The sequence below is a fragment of the Plecotus auritus genome (assembly GCF_963455305.1).
Source record: "Plecotus auritus genome assembly, chromosome: 2".
NCBI lineage: Eukaryota > Metazoa > Chordata > Mammalia > Chiroptera > Vespertilionidae > Plecotus > Plecotus auritus.
The window spans coordinates 33,444,779-33,466,250 of NC_137771.1; the positions used below are offsets into that span (position 1 = coordinate 33,444,779).

Genomic DNA, 21,472 nt, shown 5'->3' on the forward strand with positions numbered 1-21,472 from the left:
CTTCCATCCTTGCTCTGGGCTTCCTCAGCCCTCGGCCCTCAGGTTCCTCACTGCCCCCTTCTTGGGCCTCCCCACTGTGAGTACCCACCATCTCATGGCCTCTCTGGCCCCTGTCTTCCAGGTCACCCAGACCCCAGGCCACATATGTGAATGGCAGCCTCCCGGCTACACAGCACATCAAGCAAGAGTCCCTGCCCGTCTACCGGGCAATGATGGAAGCTCGGGTACCCCTATCTGCCCACTGCCGGGCCCCACCAGCCTCTGGCCCGCACACAGACCTGGACCTCCCGGGCCGAGGCCTTGCCCACCCTGCACCTTCCTGCTACCTTCTAGGCAGCGAATCCAGCTCCAGCCTGGGCCCCCCACCTGAGGCCCACCTTCCCGAGGGCGGCCTGAAGCGCTGCTGCCTCCTGGGCCTGCCCATCACCTCCTCAGCCTCCTCCTCACCCTGTGCCTCCTCCGATATCACCTCCATCATCCGCTCCTCCCAGACTGCTCTGGTCACCTGTGTGAATGGACTCCGGAGCCCCCCTCTACCGGGAGACCTGGGGGGCCCTCCCAAGCGGGCCCAGCCCGGCGCTGCAACCACTGAGAGTCATGAGGGCAGTTTGCAGGCGGAATCCTGCCGGAAGGTGGGCTTCCTGAAGCAGGAGCCTGCGGACGAGTTCTCAGAGCTCTTCGGACCTCACCAGCCTGGCCTGCCACCCCCCTACCCCTTGCCTCAGGTGCCTTCAGGCCTAGGCCTTGGAGGCCTGGGGCTGGGCCTGGCGGGAAGGGTGGCTGGGCGGCAGGCGTGCCGGTGGGTGGACTGCTGTGCAGCCTACGAGCAGCAGGAGGAGCTGGTGCGGCACATCGAGAAGAGTCACATTGACCAGCGCAAGGGCGAGGACTTCACCTGCTTCTGGGCGGGCTGCGTGCGCCGCTACAAGCCCTTCAACGCCCGCTACAAACTGCTCATCCACATGAGGGTGCACTCAGGCGAGAAGCCCAACAAGTGCATGGTGAGTTCCCACGGCCACCAGGCCATGTCCACCCGACCCTCACTGCCCGAGAGGCATGCCTGGGCCTCCTTACCTGGGGGCTGGCTGAGACCTGCTGTGGCTGAGTGAGGAGGGGAGGAAGAATGCTATGGGTGTGGCCGCTGTCAAGACGGTCAGTGCACCTGTCACTGGGAACCTTGGCAGAGGGCCCCTCGTACTCACCGTGTGCCCCTTCCCCACCCCAAGGCATGCTACACGGCCTGGTATGTACACACACAGTAGGTGGTGACACACGTGCTCTGAGGTCAGAGCAGGCTCGCCAGCCTTCTCCCTTACATGCACATGTTCAGTGTCCTACGTGCTGATGGCCAAGAGCAGGGGTCCTCAAACTTTTTAAACAGGGGGTCAGTTCACTGTCCCTCAGACCGTTGGAGGGCCGGAATATAGTTTTTAAAAAAAAACTATGAACAAATTCCTGTGCGCACTGCGGGCCCGGGACAAGTCGGCTGCTAAGCAGGACAGGCAGCGGCACCTGGCGGGCCGGATAAATGTCCTCAGCGGGCCGCATGTGGCGGGCCGTAGTTTGAGGACGCCTGGCCAAGAGAGTCGCGGGGCATAAGCTGTCCTGCTGGGTCCTGGGCCTCCTGGGAAGCCCACAGCTTCGCTGACCCTGTAAGGAGCACCAGGTCTTCATGAGCATCCAGCTCAAGCTATGGGTCCCTAGGGCAGGCTTTGGGGATATGGCCAAGGGTTAACAGATAAGACCCTAGAGAGCACCTGCAGTGCTACTGGGATACACACACACACACCTGCAGCCACGTGGGCCTATGGCCATTCTGACCATTTCTGCGTCTGCTCTCACTGTGGTGGAAATCCGTATCGGAGGAATGTAGGCTTAGTCCCTGGTATCCCAGCTGAACCACTGTGCCTACCACCAAGGCCCAGCCAACCCCCCAGGAAAAGTGCCTGCCCAGAGTGGAAGGGCTGTGGAGCCACCAGTGCCCACCCATTGGGGCATTGGTGAGGCAGAGGGAGGGAGCGGTGTGTCAGAGCCAAGGTTGAGTTCCTCCACACTTGCGTGCTGTCACTGTCACTGGGCCCTGCCTCATGGAGTGCTCAGTCTGGGAAGGGGTACAATGGGAACAGGGGCACACATCTGTCCCTGCTCAAAGCCCAGGGCAGCTTTTGCAGGGACCAGGGAGGAGGCAGGAAGAATTGGCAGCTGGCAGCATAAACTCCGTCCTGCTGGGACCAGGTATTTGTCCTTTGGTCCCCATCTGCTTGTGCTGCTGTGAGCTGGGCATCGCCTGGCCCAGCCTGTTCAGCGTTGAGGAGGCTGGGCCTTGAGGATGAGAAGGAGTTCACTTTATAGGCAAGTGAGGGGCAGTGAATAGCTGGTGGTGGGTGTGCTGGTGTTGTGGGGAGAGGCGAGCGTGAGCAGGCTGAGAATTTGAGTTTATTACATGTCTTTGGCCCAAGAGTATGCTGGAGGAAGAGCTGGTGGCCAGGCCACTCTCTGGGGATGCTCCAGTTCACTTGGGGTATCACAACACAAGGCTGCTGAAAGGCATGTTCCTGCTTGGAAGGAGAGGACCAATAGGCATCATAGGCCAGGGCTGCTGGCAGACAGAGGGGCCCTGTCTCCCTCTGAGACCCTGGAGCTAGAGTCCTTCATGTCTTCTTTCCTGTGGGTGAGCCCATTGGTGTCTGGGGGCCTACGTGGAGGCTACACGGTCTGATTTCCGGCGAGGTGTGGTCAGGGCCTTCTCACACTAGGGCCTCCCGTGTGGAATCACAGCATGCAGGAGTGTCCATGTTGCACATTAGGGCCCTTGGAGATGATTGAAACTTTCCTGCCCATTTGGTAAATAGAGGACTAACAAGTGGGTCAGAGAAACACAGATTACTCAGTGTAGTCTCAGGATCCCTCTCTGGGCCAGCCTGCCAGGATCTCGCTTCATTCAGGAGACTCCACAGAAAGACACTGGCTTAGACCTGGCTCAGGCCTGACTCTGGGTACTCAGACCCAGACCTGCCAGGGTCCTTGCTCTGGGGGCACTCGTGGTCAGGGATGGGTGGGAGATGGTATGGAGATCAGTGACAGGTTCTGGGATGGAGTTTGCGTGGGCTCAAGGAGGGGAGGCCCAGAAGGGCTTCAAGGAGGAGGTGATATTAAAGCTGTGTTTGTACTCACCCATTTAATCTTCATATGACTCCTATAGAACTAACAGTTTATACAGGCAAAGAAACAAAGGTTCCAGGGGGTCCAGCTGGCCTTCCACTTGCTGCTATAAAAACACTGCATCTTGCCTCTTTGAGGGTTCGGGGTTATGGTGATCATACTGGCAAGCAGCTTCTGAGTGCTGACTGGGTGCAGGGGTTATTTGAGTCGGTAACTCTGTGTGGTCCTCACAACTACCCTACGGGGTAGATGCTATTAGAACCCCCATTTTACAGCTAGAGATACAACAACAATAGAGGCTAGTAATCATGATAGCAATAATACTAACAACAATAAATAAGTATCTGCTGCCCAAGGTTATACAGCTGATAACCACTGGAGTGGAATTTGAACACACATCTTTCTAAATGGTGGTGCTCTTATTTGTGCAGATTTTGTCCTGTTCAACTGATTATTCTCTGGGGTCGTGGGGCCAGCCCTGCTGGGTCCCCCCATCTGGAGATGGTAGCAGAGGTCTCCTCTGAGCTCCTCCCTGCCCGCAGTGGGAGTGCTCCCCCTTCCTGAGATGCTGGCGCAGCAGGCAACCCCTGGGAAGGGGCGGTCTCCAGCCCGCACCCAGATAAATAAAATCACCCTTCCCTGTAAAATTATTAATTTCTCATGACAGGCCTCTGCTACCATGTGCTGTAATAGACAAAGGAATTTTGGACCCGGAGCCTCTGGAGAACAGGAAATAGATGAGACACTTTGATTGAAGAGTAAATGGCCCACTAAAATAGCAGTTAATCCTTTTATTATCTTTCCAGCAGCCGTTTCCACAGTTCTTTCATGAGGTAAGCCTTCTCCACCCCATCCAACTGTAACACTCCATCCTGCAGCTGGTTTACATTTAACCTAAGTGTGAAGCCTCGCTCTGCACCAGGCGGCCTCGAGGTGTCGGGGAGGAGCCAGCTCCCCTCTGCCACTCCGCCTTGTCCACAGCCAGGCCTGGGACCAGGACCCCCCTCGCTGGCCCCCAGATAGACCACACCACCCATCCCCCACCCTGCCTTCCCCTGGCTGGTCCCGCCGCCCAGAGGAAGCCCCCTGATCTCTTTGCAATATCCTGTTATGTTTCTTACGTGGTCCGAGTTGTCTTAGCCTTATTACATTTGGGGTTTCATCTGCGTTATGATAGCAAGATTACGTCCAATCCAAATACTGCTGCGACGCCTCGAAGACCTTAGCTTTGAAAAGATTAATTTCTTGCTTTCTTAGGTTGGCTGTCCCAGACAGTTGGAATTCTGATTGTCTGAGACTGAAGGAATTAGCCGACTGTGTAGTTTGCTTTTCTCCACATCGAGAAAAGAGAGGCAGAATGAAAAGGAAAACCTCTCATAGCCTTGGGTTTTATAAGAAACTAGAGGCCCGATGCAGGAAATTCGTGTAAGGAGCTCGGCCATCTCAGCCATGGCAGCTTGCCTCGGCCCTTGCAGCCCCGGCTTCGTCTGGAAGGTTGTCTGGTCTAATTAGCATATTACGTTTTATTATTATAGATAATAATGACAACAGCCCCTGACTTTTGTGATCTTTGACCAATGTTGTGAATGCTGTGTGGGAACTGTGTGTAGACAGATGAAAGTCTAGTCTGGAGTCACAAGACCTAGGTCCCTGCCTGGCCCTGCCTCTCACCAGATGTGTGACCTCAGGCAGGTGACTTGACCTTTCTGAACTGAAGCACACCTGGTTATTAAATGGGGTGATAATAGTACCTGCATTTCAGGATTGCTGTTATTAGGATTAAAAGAGATGACCTAGGGAGGTGCTTAGCTAATTCCGTCCTTCCTGCATCACCTTCTTCCACTGATCATCTCAGGAGACCCGTACAGTAGCCCTAGGAATTAGGACAGGATCTTTGATGGCTCTTTCACAAATGAGGAAAATGAGGGTTGGCAGGCAGTTAGTGGTGGAGGCTGGCCTTGAGGTTAGTTAATTCCAGCAGCCTCCGCTGTTGGTGAGGTGGGCAGGGCTGTCACGCGAGTCGCTGGCCTTGTGAGGTGTCCACCAGCAATGCAGAGTGCCTGCTCTATGCCGAGTGTCTGCCCGGGGCGACTGGAGTAGAAGGGGTGCTGGGAGAGGCACAGGGAGGAGGCTCTGGTTAGTGCCCCCGGTCCCATGCACAGCTAGAGCCTCCAGGCTGGCCTTGCATCCTGCCCGGGTCCCTCCGCAGCTGCAGCGCACCGGCCGCTGGTCCCCATCCCTCTCTGTTATGGACACTCTGTCTCTGGTGCCATTGGACCTGGGGCCAGGGAAATGCATCTGACCAAAAGCTGGTCATTATTGGTTGACCTTAACCAGCCAAGACACTTGGACCACTAGCCACCTGGCTGGACCTCCTTGCCCATCTCCCAGAGGGCCAGGCCAGGCCAAACTTGCTTTCATTTCCCATAATCCTGGGGCTTCTGGCTTCCTCTTTTTGCTTTGCCCCAGTCCCCCACACCCCTGGGAACAAAACCCTGGGTACTAGGGGGTGGGGGGGAAGCGGCGAGTTCCTGTTTATTGAGAATCAGGGATTTTTATATTCTGGCTTAGTGTTGGTGATTCTCCATGCCATCTTCAGACAAAAAGGGTCAAAACTCTGAGGCCCAGAGAGGCTACATCACTTCCCAAGGTCACATAGTCTGCCACCTGGCAGGGGATGGATAGTGACCATATCTGCCCAGCCAGGCTGTGAGCTGAGAGTCAGAGAGACTTGACTGACAGGCTGGGATCATAACTCATGGGAAGTCCTGAGAGAGAAGAGGACTAATTATTCTGAGACAAGCTGTGCCCAGCCATGAGTTATCATGCCCATTTTACAGAAGAAGAAATGGGTATTCAGAGGCCACATGGCCTGTTCTGTATCCCCTGGCTCAGCTGCCTGGACCACTCCAGATGCCCTGCTGCCTTCCACTTACCGGCCTTTGCCCAGTCTCTTCCTTCCAAAGAGTCAATTCCTCTGTGCTTCTTAAATTGCAGCGGACGAGTTCCTGGGCATCTGTTCCTTCCCTGCCCCTATGGCCTGAGACCAGCCCTGAGGGTAGGTCATATTTCCAGGCCAGCAGCCACCCTGACTCACCTCAACATCTCAGGCTCCATCCTGGGAATTATTTGGGAGCCTGAAGTATCTGAGCAGGCAGGTCTAGCAGGGAAGACAGACCCTGAGAGGTGGTGAGGGCCAGGGAGCACACAGCAACTGGGCTTCACTGGGCAAGGAGTTTCCTGAAGGGGACAGTTGGGAAAGGTTAGACAGTGGGAAAGTGACCCATAAACCAGGGAAGGGTCCTCCTGAAACACTTGCCCTACGCGAGGGGCAGACTTCCCTGTGTGTAGGGCCCTGTGCTGGGAGCTGGGGTCCAGAGATAAGACTATGTGACGGGAGACTTCTGGTACCGTGGGAAGGACACTGCCCTTGAATCTTATGATATTATTGCTGGACAGTGGAGGGAGAGGAGCTAGGAGCTGAGGATCTGAGGCCTGACACATAACCTTGTCCAAGTTGGTCAAGAGGGACAGGAACATCATTGAAACACTTGTTGGGTGTTTTTCAATTTATATAGGGCTTCCCCACATGCATGATCTCAGCCCTCAGAACATTCCTGGAGACTGGAATTATTATCCCCATTTTACGGATGGGGAAAGGGATGTCCATTTCATGCTCAAGTCCAGGCCCCAAGTATATTGTGGGTTAAATTTGAACCCAGGTCTCAACCTGACTCCAGAGACTGTGCGCCCGTCAAGATCCCAAGCCATCTTCCAGGCAGAGAATAATCATAGGTCTTTCTTACATATATCAAGAGGATATTCAGATCTGAAACTCATTCAGCAAGTCGTGACTGAGCATCTGTGTGCCAGGCCCTGGGGCTGGCTTGCTCTTGTTGCTTTGCCATAGCCCCACCTGTCCTGAGAAACAAAACCCTGGGTGCTGAGAGGGGTAGGGAAGGAGAGGGAGTTGGGGTCACAGAAGGGAATCCAAGCCAGTCTGGCCTCAGGGAGTCGTGGTGGAGCAGGGAAACCACTAGACATCAGCATTTAACTAGTTTTCCTAAGCCAGTGCCCAGTCACCATTAGGGCCTGCTGCAGGTCCCTGCCTGCTGACACGACAGGTTTTTGCTCTGTCTTGGAGGAGAGGGTGCTCCTGGGGTGAGGAGTAAGACATTTCACATATAAAATAAATAAGTCACCTGAAAACAAGCTTTCTTTGTGGAGGCTGGGGGTTCTGGAAAGATTAAGAACCTGCGAAGTGGAATGTGATTGAAAACTCTGGAGAATCCTGTTGTAAATGAGCCTCGAGAGGCCAGGCTGGCCCAGCCCGTGCAGGTTGTCTGTCAAGCCCACTGCTTTGGAAATGGGGGTTTGAGCCTCACCTCGCTCCAGGGAGGAAGGGTCTGGGCAAAGGCAGCCTTCAAGTTGGCATCCAGATGTGCCTCGTAACAGCCCCTCGGGCGTCTCCTGGGATTCATTCAGTCCTCTTATCTACTCATTATTAGGCGGGCAAGCTGAAGCCGGGGAGGCAGCGCCAGTGGCCCCATGCCACCCGGAGTTAAGAGTTAATGGTAGCCCTGGAACGCCTGCCCGAGGCCTCCTCTCCTCCTGGACTCCCGCTTCTTTTGCTCCTCTGGGCCTTGGCTTTTGCTGGTCCCTCTGTTTGGAATGCCTTTCCTAGCACAGGAAATTTCTAGCCATCCTTCACAACCCAGTCCAGTGTCCCCACCTCTGCTCCCTTTTCTCTGTCTCCTGCTCTTTCAGAATGCATTGCCCAAGTGTAACAGTACTTCCTGTTGTGGCTGAGTGTCTGGGGGACCACATGTTCTTTGACACCTGGCCTGGCTGTGGAGGCAGAGGAGAGGGCTGGGTAGCCATCTGACCTCCCTGCTCCAAGGCTGTGTGAGGTTGCCTGGATACCATCCTCCAGAGCAGTTTTTTGTGAAGTCACAAAATTAGAGAAATCTTAAAGATGGTCATGTCCACCTCCTAATCTGGTGCTTGGAAGTTTTTCTGCAAAAACAGCCTTCACTTGACACCTGGCTTTGCTATCTATCAGCCTGTGGTTGTGTGCAAATTGGCTTCTGCAAGCTTCTGTCTTCTTACCTGGAGAGTGGAGGGAATGGAACTGTGGTCAGGCTTCTGTGAGATACTCTACATGAGGTGCTCACATGGTGCCTGGCATACACTGCATGCACAATGGATGGATCTGACTGGTCTGGGCAGTTTGCATTAGGAAAGGAGAAAAGGGAGAGTCTAAAATGGATAGTGGCCATGCTGTTGCCAATGTCCCCAAAGGAACAGAAAAGACTGTTTAAGTGCCAGCTCTGCCACGGACAGGCTACGTGACCTTGGATGGGACTTGGCTCTTCTGAGCATCAGTTTCCTGAGCTGTAAAATGGGATAATGAGTAGCACTCTGAGTTCAGTGGGACCCAACAGATTAAAATGCCTTTTCCCTTCTTGAAGCTAAGATGCCAGCTCCACAGATCTTGGCTTACATTGGATGCCTTCCTCTTGCCTCTAGTTTTTTAAAAAATCAAACTCAAGCTTTCTGAAGCTCTGGCCTTACAGTCAGGTCAGAGCCCTGAGGCCCCCTTTCGTTATGTATAGAGTGGGAAACTTGAGTGCCCAGGTGGAAATGGCATGCCTGGGAAGGCAGAGGAACTGGAGACTCGTCCCAGCTCTGCTGCTCACTAGCTATGCAATCTAGGACAAGCCCCTTCACTCCCGAGTCTCAGTATATGCATCTGTAAAATGGGGCTTGTGCTGCTCACCGCAGAGGAGTCTCTGTAAGGGGTGGAGGAGCCGTGCTCTGCACACTGCAGAGTGCTCCATGGAGGGGATCAAGTGGAGTTCCCAATTCCAAATCCAGTGCTCCTGCCTGGTGTGTTCTTCCCAGATGGGTTTAGCCTCAGGCTCCCCCAAATGCAATTTCTGGCCTTTAGGCCTCTGCCTGCAGCTCTCCTGCCCTCTCCTCCTTCCCTGCCCAACAGCCCACCCTCACCCCATCCTCCACCCCTTACTTCCACCTCTACCTTCCACCCCACATCATTCCCATTCACCTTTTGATCCCCACTCCTACCTACTCTCTATCCCTGATCCCTCCCTTCCCATCTTATTTAAATTATGAGCTAGGAATTGGTGAGCCAGGGTGGACCAATAGCCAAGCACATCGGATAACCCCTCGGTTTCAAATCTCCCGCTCTGCTCCTCAAGCAGCTGTGAGATCCAAATAAGTCACAAGGCCTCTCTGAGCCTTAGTGTCCTCTCTGTATAAAGGGGGGAGTGTCGTGAGAATTAAATGAGATCATGTATATGGAGCACTTACCTCATGCCTGGCAAATACTTGAAAATGCTTGAAAACAGGAGCTCTTGTTCCTTTTTTTTTTTTTTTTTTTTTTGCTTTTGAGTCATCAAACCCAAGCTCTCGAAGAGATGAGAATTCCTGGGAGCACCACACTTAAGGAAACCTGGCCAAGTTTTGTGAATGCTGCTTTATGGAATATGAAAAAAATTAAGGATAAAAACATACAACCCTCTGAGTTGAATTTAAAATAATAATAAGGGGGGGGGGGGCTTTTGAATTAAATGTAAATGGAATTGAAATGATTCTCTTACTGGAATGAGAAAGTCAGATAAAATCAACAGTGACTCTAAGAAAGCATCCAGACCATGTTTTCTAAGAGGGACAGCCTGGCAGTGGTAAACTTCTCATGGAGAATTAATAGGCTATGTCTCCGCTGATGGCGGATGGGCTAGCTGAGCCGACTCTGTGTGCCTCACTTGGACTGTTGCTGTGACAGGCCTCAGCGTCCTGTCTTCTTCTATCAAACAACCCCATGGCCGTGGTCACCTCGACACTCTAAGACCCAGAACCTGTGTCTCTCCCCCTCGCCCCAGGAGACAGCCTTGGGCTCATCTGTATTGTCTCCCCCTTCCTCCTGCCAACTTTTCAACACATCGTTATTGATAACACTGTGCCACGTTCAGTGCTAGAAGCAGGGGGTGGGTGCAGCATCAGGTGAGAGAAGATCTGGCGGCAAAGGGGTTAACCCAGTGCCATAGAGACTTTCCCCAGGACCTCATCAGAGCTGGGCTTTGAGGGGATGGGGGAACCTTTTTCGGTGCAGACCACAAGGAAAGGCATTTCAAGGAAAGGGAACAGCATAGATAAAAGTTCTGACAGCCTTGACCCCTGGGGGAAGCATAGGCGTCCTCTGGTGCTTGGAGCGCATTACGTGCTTGGGAGCTGGGGACAGAGATGGCAGAGCCTCAGAATCAAGTGTGGGCAGCATGGACTGTACCTGAGGGCAGTGGAGAGAGTGGTGGAAGGGTTCTGAATAGGAGAGTGACACAATCAGTGTTAACATTTGCAATGTTGGTCATGTGGCAGATATGTTGGTGGGGGAATGACAGTAGGCAGATGAGGCCATGGAGGCCCAGGAAGGAGCCATCGTCCCCAGGTTCACAGAGCAGCCAGGTCATCTGTGCCTCAGACAGCAGGGCTTGGCCGTCAGCCAGGGCCTGGCACCATGGGCCAGGCCAGCTCAAGCTCAGCAAGCCTTTCGGGGCACAGTGTCTGCACCCAATTCCCTTTGGAAACAGCGTCCAGCACATTTACCAGTGGGAAACAGGAAAGGCATTTCCCATAATGTAGCTCCGTAAAGTTTGCACAACTGTTCTTTGTTTTCTCTCCATCCCCACAATAAATCTTCCTCCACTGCCAGGCCTGAGGCCAGCGCGGTCTGTAAGTGATTATGGCGCTGACTCGTGCCGTGCTGCCTCCTCGCCATGCATTCTTCCGCCATGGCTAATGATAAAATGAGAGCCCATCGCCGGGACTCCGTGACCCTGTGAGTGGCCATTTCCACAGGGCTGGGAGGTGGTGTCAGAAGAAGCACAATCTGCTCTTTCTCCCTCCACACACCGTCCAACCTCCCTTGATAAGTCTGTGTGTTGGGGACATAAGTCTCAGAAGGCAGATGGCACAGTGGTGCTGGGCTGTGCATTTCTTGAAGATGGAATGATGGGACCAGAGGTCTCTGCATGACTGCATTTCTGGGGGTAAGAGCAGGAGGTCTCTGCCACATGTGGAGCAAGGCACGCACCCGGTAGGTTCAACTGATGAGCCCATCCTCCAGTCACTTTTTTGTTGTATCAGAGTCAAAATGCATAGGTTTTTGAGCTGAAAGTAACATTGGCACCTTCCCAGATGTGGCCAGGCCCTGGGCAGGGCCCCAGGATGCAGAATTTGATGGGTAGCTCCCGTGCTTAAGGAATGCACAGGGCCATGACAGGATCCCTGTTTTACAGAGGGGTCACTGAAATCCGCAGAGTGGAAGCTACCTGTTCAGGTATCATACCTGGGACTCTACCTTATGTCTCTGGTTCCCTGCTCTGTGATTGTCCCACTACCCAAAGCTGCCTTCTGCACCCCCATTTAATCATGAGTCTGTGCTTCCCAGAATCTGCTGAACCTCAAGTTTTGGGAGTCAGTTTGGCCTTATGGTGTCATTCTGACCAGGTTTAGTTGCCAACATAGCAACTGGAAGTCAATGGAGTTTGGCCCCGGGGAGAAAGACCAGTTTGCTGTGCCTCAGATGCTTCCCCCACCTCTCCCACGCCCCACCACAGCTCCCCTTCCTTCTCCAGGTATCCAGGACATGAGGAGGTGGCTCCTGGAGGCCACAAGTTTGAATGCCTTCTTTGCACTTTTGTTTTTTGCTGATGTGAAAACTGAGGCCCATAGAGAGGATTTGGCTCATGGAAGATCACAGAGCAAAAGTGATCTAAAGAACCGAGCCCAGTCTCTTGCCGCCCAGCCCAAGGAAACATCTGCTGAGTACCGACTGTGTGCTAGGCCGTGTGGAGGGCCTGCATGTGCTGCCTCCATCTGTACCATCACTGCCTCCCAGGCTCTGAAGAGCACTGGCTGGTGCTGGGTTTGCTCCAGGAAAGAACCTTCCCCAGAATCTCATCTGATGCTGTGGTGCCCCTTGGCAGATGGGACCTAAGGCCCAGGGCAGAGAGATGACCTGCTAAGGCCATGTGGCAGGAGGTGGCTGGTGGCTTGCGCAGTCCACATGAGTCAGAATCACCTTCCCTCCCAGCAGGGTCTGCTTCATGAAGCACCGGCCAGCAGACTCAGGGAGACTTTAACTAGTGGTGGGTCTCAAACATCACACCTACGTGCATGAGAAAAGCACGATGATGGATTGCTGGACAAAGGTCCTCACATACATGCACCAACCTGAGTCTTCACTTCCCCTGCCCATCTCAGCCCCTTACCGTCTTCCTGCACCCGGAACCACCTGGACTGGAGCCTCTGTGTCTTCATGTGTGTGATGAGGACTTTGAGTAGTTCAAAGCCCTGAGGACTCATGACCCTGATTCAGTCATTCTTGATAGAGAGCATGGGCCAGGGCTTCAGAGCTCGACTCCCTCTCCAGCCCTGCACTCAAACTGCCTGGTGGTTCTAGGAAAGTCATCAAGATACCTTTGGGGCCTCAGTTTTCTCATCTGCAAAATGGAAGGCTTGGACTCCAGGATGCCTAAGATCATTTGTACTCAGACATTCAGACATCCATAGTAATCTCTCTGCTTTCCTAGCACGGCCCAGGGGAGGAGGAAGGAAATGGAGATAGGAAGGGGCAGGTATGGGACCCACGCTGAGCTCTCTGACCTCAGGTCCTTCCACACTCTTCTCTCTTACTCCAGCCTCAGTGGGTCCAGGCGGTTCCTCAAACAGACTGCGTTTGTCCCCATCTCAGGCTCCTTGTATGGCCATTCTCTCTGCTTGGAACGCTCTTGCCGTAGCCCCACTCCAATGACTCAGGCCCATAAAGGTTTTCATGGAAGTTTATGTCACCTCCTCCAGGAGGCCTTTCCTGACCACCTGTCTAAAGTAGCATCTTCAGCCACTTTCTATGCTTCATACTACCTGACATGTGTTTGTCTGTGATCTGTTTCCTCCACTCAAATGTAAGCTCCATGAAGTATAAATCTTTTTAGGTTTTGTTTCCTGCTGTGTCTTCGATGTCTGGAAGTAATATGATCAACAAGTGCTTGCTAAATGATTGAATGAAGAAGGGGAAAGTCTGGCTCAGTGGGGCAGACGTGATGGAGTGTGCTGGCAAGGGAGTCAGGAGTTCCTGTAAAATGAGGGTTTTTACAGCAAACACTCAGGGCTGTGGTGAGGGCTTCACAGGTTGCTGTCCACAAGGCATGTCTGGGTTGGGCCAGATGGGTAGTGTGCCCAGAGAGCCCTGCACGCGCCTGGTGCACAGTAGGTGCTCAGCACATGTTAGTTCACTCCTCCTATCCCACCCCTCACCCTCATTTCCCTTCCTCCTTAACCTGCGGTATTAGGGTAAACCCGAGTCCACCAGCTCATGGAACCTCAGACCCAGACAGGAACTTAGAGACCATCAGGCTCAATCCACTTATGAATTTGGAAACTGAGGCTCAGAAAGGAGACGTTCTCATCCAGGTTCCCATGCTAGTTTGGGGCTTGGAAAGAAATTCCTAGTCTTCCACATAGATGTTCAGTAATTAGCTGCTGTCCCTGCAGCTGTTTATCATTAATTCTGCCTCCACAGACCCTATTTTTATGACCATGGCCCAAAGATAGAGCAAGAATACAATTTTGCATTAATTGATGACAAAAGGACTCTTATAGCCAAGAATGCAGCAGGGGAAATGATTAAACTACCCCAAGCAGCTACTCTAAAGTGTGGGGACGGAAAGGAAGTGGCATTTGTCAGGAATGTGCTCTCTTTGGTCTGTGTTGTCTCAGTGACTCTTTCGATGTTAGCATTACTCTCCCATTTGATGGATGAGGAGACTGAGGCTCAGAGAAGTTAAGTGCTAAGATTCAAAGCCCTGGCCTCCCACTGCTCCAGAATACCATGTGTCAGTGTGTTTCAGTAATCGAGCATGTGCTGCTCACTCCATTTTCATTGAGCTCACCCCAGCGGACCCCTGACAAGGCACCTTAATTAATTACTATGACTCCTCAGAAGCAATCATATGTAATCTGAGCTTTCAGGAGCCAATCCTTTCACTTAGCCTGTTCCAGGTGGGAGTTGCTGAATCAAGACACTGCACCATGAGCCCCAGGGGTCCTCGGGCCCTACTTCCCAGCTCCTGCACGCAGGAAGATATCTGACCTCACAGGTTGGGGAGGCAGAGAAAGGGAGGGGTTTGGGGACAGCTGCCTAGGGCTCTGGTCCTGAGAAAGGTTGAAGAGACAAGTCCAGGATGGAGGGAAGGACTCTGTGGCTTGTGACTACATACACTGGGTAGATGACAGAATGTTGGGGTTCCCATAGCAGGTAAGAGCTGGGTCAGGATTTGCCTCCAAGTAAACCAGTCCCCAGGAACACCTGTACCCTGACCTCAGGGCTCCTGGATCCAGGTCCATGTCTAAAACCTGGCGTGATCCCTTATTCAGCAGGGACTTCGCTGGGCAAGCTGTTTCTGTTAGGTTTGATGGAGCAATTGAGTTGATACCCTTCCCCTGGGAACTGGCTTTTCAGGTCATTTCACTATGGACATGCCCTTTGCTGAAGACCACTTTCACTTGCGGTGACCACATTCCATTCTCTCCCCTCCGGGTATGCATAAAGAGGTCTCCATCCAGAAAAAATCCAGTCAAAAGTCCTTTAAAAGCCGCTGACTCCCCTCACTGGCTGCTGGAGCCATCCAGGCTCAGCCACCTGGTGTGCGGATGATCGAATAGAATAAATTCGTAATCCCTCACCACTCTGGCCTCGTGCGTTCCTCCTTTGGTGACTTAACATTTTCCTTGTTCTGTTTCAGTTGCTTTATCTGTTCAGTGGGAATTATAATCCTGTCTCATCTGCCTGGAGTTGTTTACTGCTCTTCACTCCATATCACTCTCATGACAACCTCATGGCATTTGTCAGGAATGTGCTCTCTTTGGTCTGTGTTGTCTCAGTGACTCTTTTGATGTCAATGGCCTCATCTTCCCAGTGAGGACACTGGGGCCTGGAGAGGTAGGGTAGCCAGCAGAAGGTCAGCAGTGATGTCTGGGGTCACTGGGTGGGCCGTGATGCCCGGGATCACTCAGGGTCAGCAGTGATGCCTGGGGTCACTCAGGTCAGCGGTGATGCTCGGGATCACTCAGGGTCAGCAGTGATTCCCAGGGTCACTCAGGTCAGCGGTGATGCCCTGGGTCACTCAGGGTCAGCAGTGATGCCCGGGGTCACTCAGGGTCAGCAGTGATTCCCAGGGTCACTCAGGTCAGCGGTGATGCCCTGGGTCACTCAGGGTCAGCAGTGATGCCCGGGGTCACTCAGGGTCAGCAGTGATTCCCAGGGTCACTCAGGGTCAGCAGTGATGCCCAGAGGCCCTTCCCCTGCTGCACCTCTCCTCTGAGTTCTGTTGCCACTTGCCCTCGGGTGGGATGGTGTTTCTCAGGCCAGCGCTGCTCCCCTTTTGCCCCCACAGTGAGCCCAGCTCTGGGCTGGGAAGAAGAGGTGTGGTCCTCGGGGGTGAGGAACGGAGGGTTTGCCGCCCGCAGTCAACACCTCTGTCAGGAGGTTCTTGACTCTACCTTCAAAGCACCAGCTCTCTAATTGTCTCCACATTGTGCAGCCAGGAAGGTTTGTCCTGACAACTGGCTGGTGCAATCAGCCAGGGATCCCCTCCCAGCCGGCATGGTTTCTGCCTTTCAGGAGCTGTCTGAGGTGGTTACTGCAGGGTATAAATTAGATTCACCTGGCAAGGCACACTTCCCCTGGAACGTTCTCGAAAACGCTCCCTTGGATCCTGTTGGAGGAAAGTGCAGAGTAGGCCTGGGCCCCGGGGGCCGGCAGGTGGGAAGTAGGAGCTTCCAGTCCTCATGGTGAGAGGGGGCCGTGAGAGGGCCTCGCAGGACCTTCGTGGCCCCAGCACTTTGGGCTTTGGCCCCTTCCTCCATAAAAAATATTTAAAATTACATTTTGTGATGGCAGTGGTATAAAGACAACATTTTCTTTGACTTAAAAGGTTTGTTTTTTTTAATTAAAACATGTTCACAGGTCAGTTGACCCTTGAACAACTGGGGTATGAACTGCTTGGGTCCACTTATACGAGGAATTTTTCAACTGACCTTTGCAGTTTAAATCCATGTAGTTCAAGGGTCTGTTAGCTCCAGGTACTGTGCCCACTGTGCCCAGTGGCTGTCAGCCAGAAGTGAGGCCTGCAGAGGCTGGGAGAGCCGGAGTACACTCGGGGCGTCGCCCCGCCCCTTTCCTTCTCTGAGCTTGTTTCATCCCATGAAGGAGAATAGGTGGAGGAAACACCAGAAAATTCCTGTGATGTTCTGGTCCGTTCCCTTCTGTTCCAGTCCATTTTATTCCTTATTATTGAATTCTTGTTTTCTTTTAGGAATTCCTGGGGCCCTGGCTGGGTGGCTCAGTTGGTTGGAGTGTCGTCCTGTATACGGAAGGACACATACCTAGGTTGCAGGTTCAGTCCTGGTTGGGGCATGTATGAGAGGCAGCCAATCAATGTTTCTCTCTCACACTGATATCTCTCTCTCTCTCCCCTCCTTTCCCCCTTCCTCTCTCTCTTCATCCCTCTTTCCCTCCATCCCTTCTGCTCTATAATAGATAGACAAACAAACAAATTGGTGAACACGTCCTCGGTTGAGGATTAAAAAACAAAGAATTCATGGCACCTGGCCAGTTAGCTCATTTGGTTAGAGCAGTGGTCGGCAAACTCATTAGTCAACAGAGCGGCAAACCGCAGCTCACTGCGTGTGGCTCTCGAGCCACAGTTTGCCAACCACTGGGTTAGAGCATCATCCTGACACGCCAAGGTTGCAGGTTCAGTCTTCTATCAAGAAACATATAAGAAGCAACCAATGAATGCATGGATGGGTGGAGCAGGGAATCAATGTCTATCTCTCTCTCCCCCTCTCCTTTCCTCTCTCTCTTTCTAGAATCAATTAAAAAAATAATTCATGGGATTTACAATAAAAGATAGATATGTAGTTAAACTGACATAGATGAGAGAAAAGGACATAAATACACACAATTAAAAAAAAACCCAAGCGCATTTAATTATTGTGATTGAACCCTGCATTCTCGTAGAGCTTCCTCGAAGCCAAGGCAAAAAAGGCAACTTTTTGACTTGCAGGATTCTTATTGTCTGGGAAAGGAAGCAGGCCAGCCAGCGTGTGCATTAGGGCCAGTTTTGTCTGGATATCAAATCCTCATGAGAGTACCCTGAAGTGGGAGGCCAGGGTTTGGAATCCCAGCCTGTCTTCTCCGAGCCTCAGTCTCCTCATTTGTATAATGGATAGTAATGCCAATATGAAAAGATTCGCGGAGAAAACACAAAGGGCTGAGCCGTGAATCTGGAGCAGGCGTATTTATTTCTTTTTTTTTTTTCTTTTCACATTTATTTATTTATTTATTTATTTATTTATTTATTTTAAATTGTTTGAAGTATTACAAATAGTAGTACATATGTCTCCTTTTTTTTTCACCATTGACCTCCCCCCGGCCTCCCCTACCCCCCAGTACATGCCTTTACCTGCCCCCCCGCCCCCGCAGTGTCTTATATCCATTGGTTATGCTTATATGCATGCGTACAAGTCCTTCGGTTGATCTCTTACAGCGCCCCCGCACTCCCCGAAACCTACCTGCCTTCCCGCTGTAGTTTGACAGTCTGTTCAATGCTTCTTTGCCTCTGTATCTATTTTTCCCCCCATTTCTTTCCTTTAAAAAATCTTGCCTCTACAGACTAGAAATAAACATATAATAACAAAAAATGTTTGAGTCCCAATTTCAATGTCCAACAGTTCCGAGTCCCCGTTTCAATGTCAAACAGTTCCTTATGTGTACATGTCAGCAATGATATCTGGATGGTGGGCACATGGTGGTGGAGCAGGCGTATTTCTAACGATGCAGCGAGGGCCGTGTGGGGTGATGATTTCCTTGTCCATTCCCAGTGGCCCACCGGGTCACATAGTAGGGGTTCAGGTTGTTCATTCCACTGGGCCTTCTTGGACTCTCATCCATCTCCTACTGACTGTGCTTGTCTCAGAGAAGAGATAACAGGCTGGTGGACTGGGCCCTAACGAAGTCCTTCTGTGCAGTGGGTGCTGTGCTAGCCTCCGTGCCCTAGGTCAGCGCAAGGGCCAGCTAAGAACAGCTTCTGTCTGTGTGCAACTGTTTGTGTGTATTCATTCACCACCGTGCACCTGCGTCGCTGCACAGTGATGCTCACAGAGATGCTCATGGTCTGGAGTGGGGGTAGACACAAGGGCCTCGGTTACAAAACCCTGTGATGAATCCCCTGGGGACCCAGAGGAGAGGACTTAATCCAGGATAGGGAGGCTTTGGGAGGGACTTGAGGTAAGAGTTATCCAGGAGCAAAAGGATGGGAAGGGTATCCCAAGGAGAGGAAACAGCATAAGAAAAGGCTGGCGGGGAGAGCTGTGAGTGGCTCAGAGCATCGGGTGGTGGAGAGAGTGGTGGGGAGGGGGCGGGACTAGCAACAGAGAACTTGATGGGTCAGATGGAGGAGCTCCCGCTCTGTCTGAGGGAGGCTGAGACTTGAGCTTGGGCTGAAGCAGGAGGGGTGTGAGTGCGTGTGAACATAGGTGTGTGTGTGTGCTTCCTGTGCCTCCGGAGGGCCAACATGCACACATTCATGCCAGGGGGTTACTTAAAATCTCTGCTCCCCTCTTGTTAAATAACAGGTAATTACTTGATTCTAGAGGTTTTTCCAAGAACATGGTTAGTGTCTTTGGTTGCAGTTTCCCAGGGTTTAAAAACCCCTTTTCTCCAGATTTATATAGGTTGCTAGAGAGCACTGTGCTTGCATGTAGTTTTCCATCTTGGCCCAAGAATTCTCTGTGCTGGGCCAGGGTGTCCAATGAGGGCCACTGACAAGACGCCAGGGTCAGACGGGGCCACCCACTCTGTCCCTGGAGTGATTGCACTCTTTGTTGAGAGGGTAAGGGCCCAGCAGCCTGTGGTCAAACCCTGGCTGAACTCAGCCCCCTCCTCTTAACTATATTCACATCTAGACCCCATGGCGAGGTGAGGAACACAGTGCCCCTCATTAATGGTACAGCTGGAACCATGAATGTGGCTTGGACATAAGGGCAAAATGGGGCTGCTTCCTTCACCCGTATTTTTTTTAAAGTATGTTTTTATTGATTTCGGAGAAAGGAAGGGATAGGGAAAGAAACATCAATGAGAGAGAATCATTGACTGGCTGCCTCCTGCACACCCTTTACTGGGGATCAAGCCCACAACCTGGGCATGTGCCCTGACAGGGAATCGAATCATGACCTCCTGGTTCATGGGGATGACACTCAACTACAGCCACACACCGGCCAGGCCCTTCACTAGTATTAGGGACCAGCGCACACCAGGACCTCACTAGCATCCCCAGAACTAACCCCCAAGGGCAAGGCTGTGCTGTGTAACGTGAGGAAGTTACTTTACCGTTCTGAAGCTTCTGTTTCCTTATCTGTGAATGGTGTTTAGGTGGGTGTCCCAGAAGCAGACCCTGAGAGGAGGATTTGGGTACAGGTGGTCTCCCAGGGTAGACTGGAAGGGAGGATCTGCCACAATGTCTTCCAGGGTGGGGAGGGGGTCATTCATTCTTTCAATAGTTCTTAGTCCTTGGGATTTGCCCAGCAATATGTGAAGTGCTAGAGACAGAGGTGAATGGAACCTGGGAAAAAGGCAGGTGGGTGGGGAAGTTGCAGGTGAAGCTGACCAAAGGTCCAGTAACATCCGGGGAAATGGAGGCTCAGAACTGTGCTCGACCAGAGCCTCACAGAGAGTGACCTCGATGGAACGCAAAGCCAGGACCGCAGACGTGGAGGTCAAAGTGCAGATGGCCCGGGTGGGTGAGGCCTGTCCCGGATCACAGCATCCTGCTGTCTGGAGGGCTTGAAGCTGGCTGCAGGCTGGTGGAGGGAGCAGTGAGGTCTCTGCACGAGCAAACTGGCTTGCAACAGTTGATGCTGTCATTGTCATTGTCTTGCAGTTTGTGTGATAATTTGTATGGCATGGATGGAGCAAACATTATGCCTTGAATGTTTATTCCATTTCTTAAAAATCCCCTCCGATGTCAGGCTTGCTGAGTGACCAAGGGGAGACTGTGATCGCCAGCATTACCCTGAGCTGGCCCTGAGGGATGGGTTCAGGGTAAGTCAAGTCCATTTCTATGAAACTCCAAGCCCTCCTCCCCTTGAGAAGCTCAAACCCTGGCTCCCTGGCTGCTGAAGTTCCCAAGTACCTGCGAAGGCCTGTGTTTGTATATGCCTGCCTGTCTCTGGGTGCTCAACACCATGTCCCTAACTATATATGCTTATGGGTTTTGTTTTTTGTTTTTGTGTGTGTGTAGGGAGGGAGTAAGACAGGTGAATGTGTTCACATGTGTATGTCTGCATGTTAGTATCTGTGGGCACTTTCGTGAGGTTGAGGTGTTGTGTGTATTGCCATGAGTGTGCTGGTTTGTGATGTGACCGTGCGTCTGCACATCTGTGTGTCCATACAGCAGGTGTCTGTGAATGGGGCTTTATGAGCTTGAGGAAGCCATCACTCCTGGCCAGAGTGGCCAGGGAAGCAGCACTGAGAAGAGCAGGCTGGGTCTGGGCCCTGGAGAGGGGTACAAGTGGGGTGGGGGCTTCTCCTCCCCACTTTCCTGCCTCCATTCTCAAAACACAGAGGGAAGAAGGTGTCAGGAGGCAGGTTCAGCTCAGTTCCAGGAAGACTGCTAACAGGCAGGACCTTAACGCCCCAGGGATGGAAAGGGGTGAGGTTCTCGTCCCAGAGTGTGGGGGTACAGGCTGCCTGCCACTTGGTAGTTTTATTTAGCGAACATTCCCTGCAGCTTCCTATTTTGTATCAAGCCTTGCTCTGGGCCCTGGGACACAGACATGATGCAGGTTGAGTTCTAGGACCCATAAACTAATGATGATAACCTTGAGCCTGGGTCCCCATGGGAACAATAAGAGCTAAAAGTGATGGAGCTCATACTGTGGCGGGCACTGATCTGAGCTCACAATGTGTTTGAGATGGGTGCTGCTTTACCAGTGAGAGACTGAAGCAGCTTGCCTGGGGCTCCTAAAGCAAGCAGAGGCAAGGCTAGAAGTGGAACCCACCCTGAGTCAGGAGGACTTGACCTGCCGGCCCCCCTCCCTTGCCCAGCTCCAGGCGATGGTGCTGGACAGGGCCTGGAAGAGACTCCTATCTGTCCCCAGAGCTCATGTGAATCCAAAGGTGCCCGTGCCATCCGGCGAGCTCGCTGCCAGCCATCCTCTGAGGCTC

General features: G+C 52.4%; 1 protein-coding gene across 1 annotated transcript in view; it reads left to right on the top strand.

Annotated features, from left to right (window-relative positions):
- Positions 1–21,472, top strand: part of GLIS1 (GLIS family zinc finger 1) — a 223,129-nt gene that overhangs the window by 139,487 nt on the left and 62,170 nt on the right. The window contains exon 4 of the mRNA XM_080654399.1: positions 122–1,001. Within this exon, the coding sequence (XP_080510525.1) occupies positions 122–1,001 (880 nt within the window). The remainder of the gene's footprint in view (positions 1–121; positions 1,002–21,472) is intronic.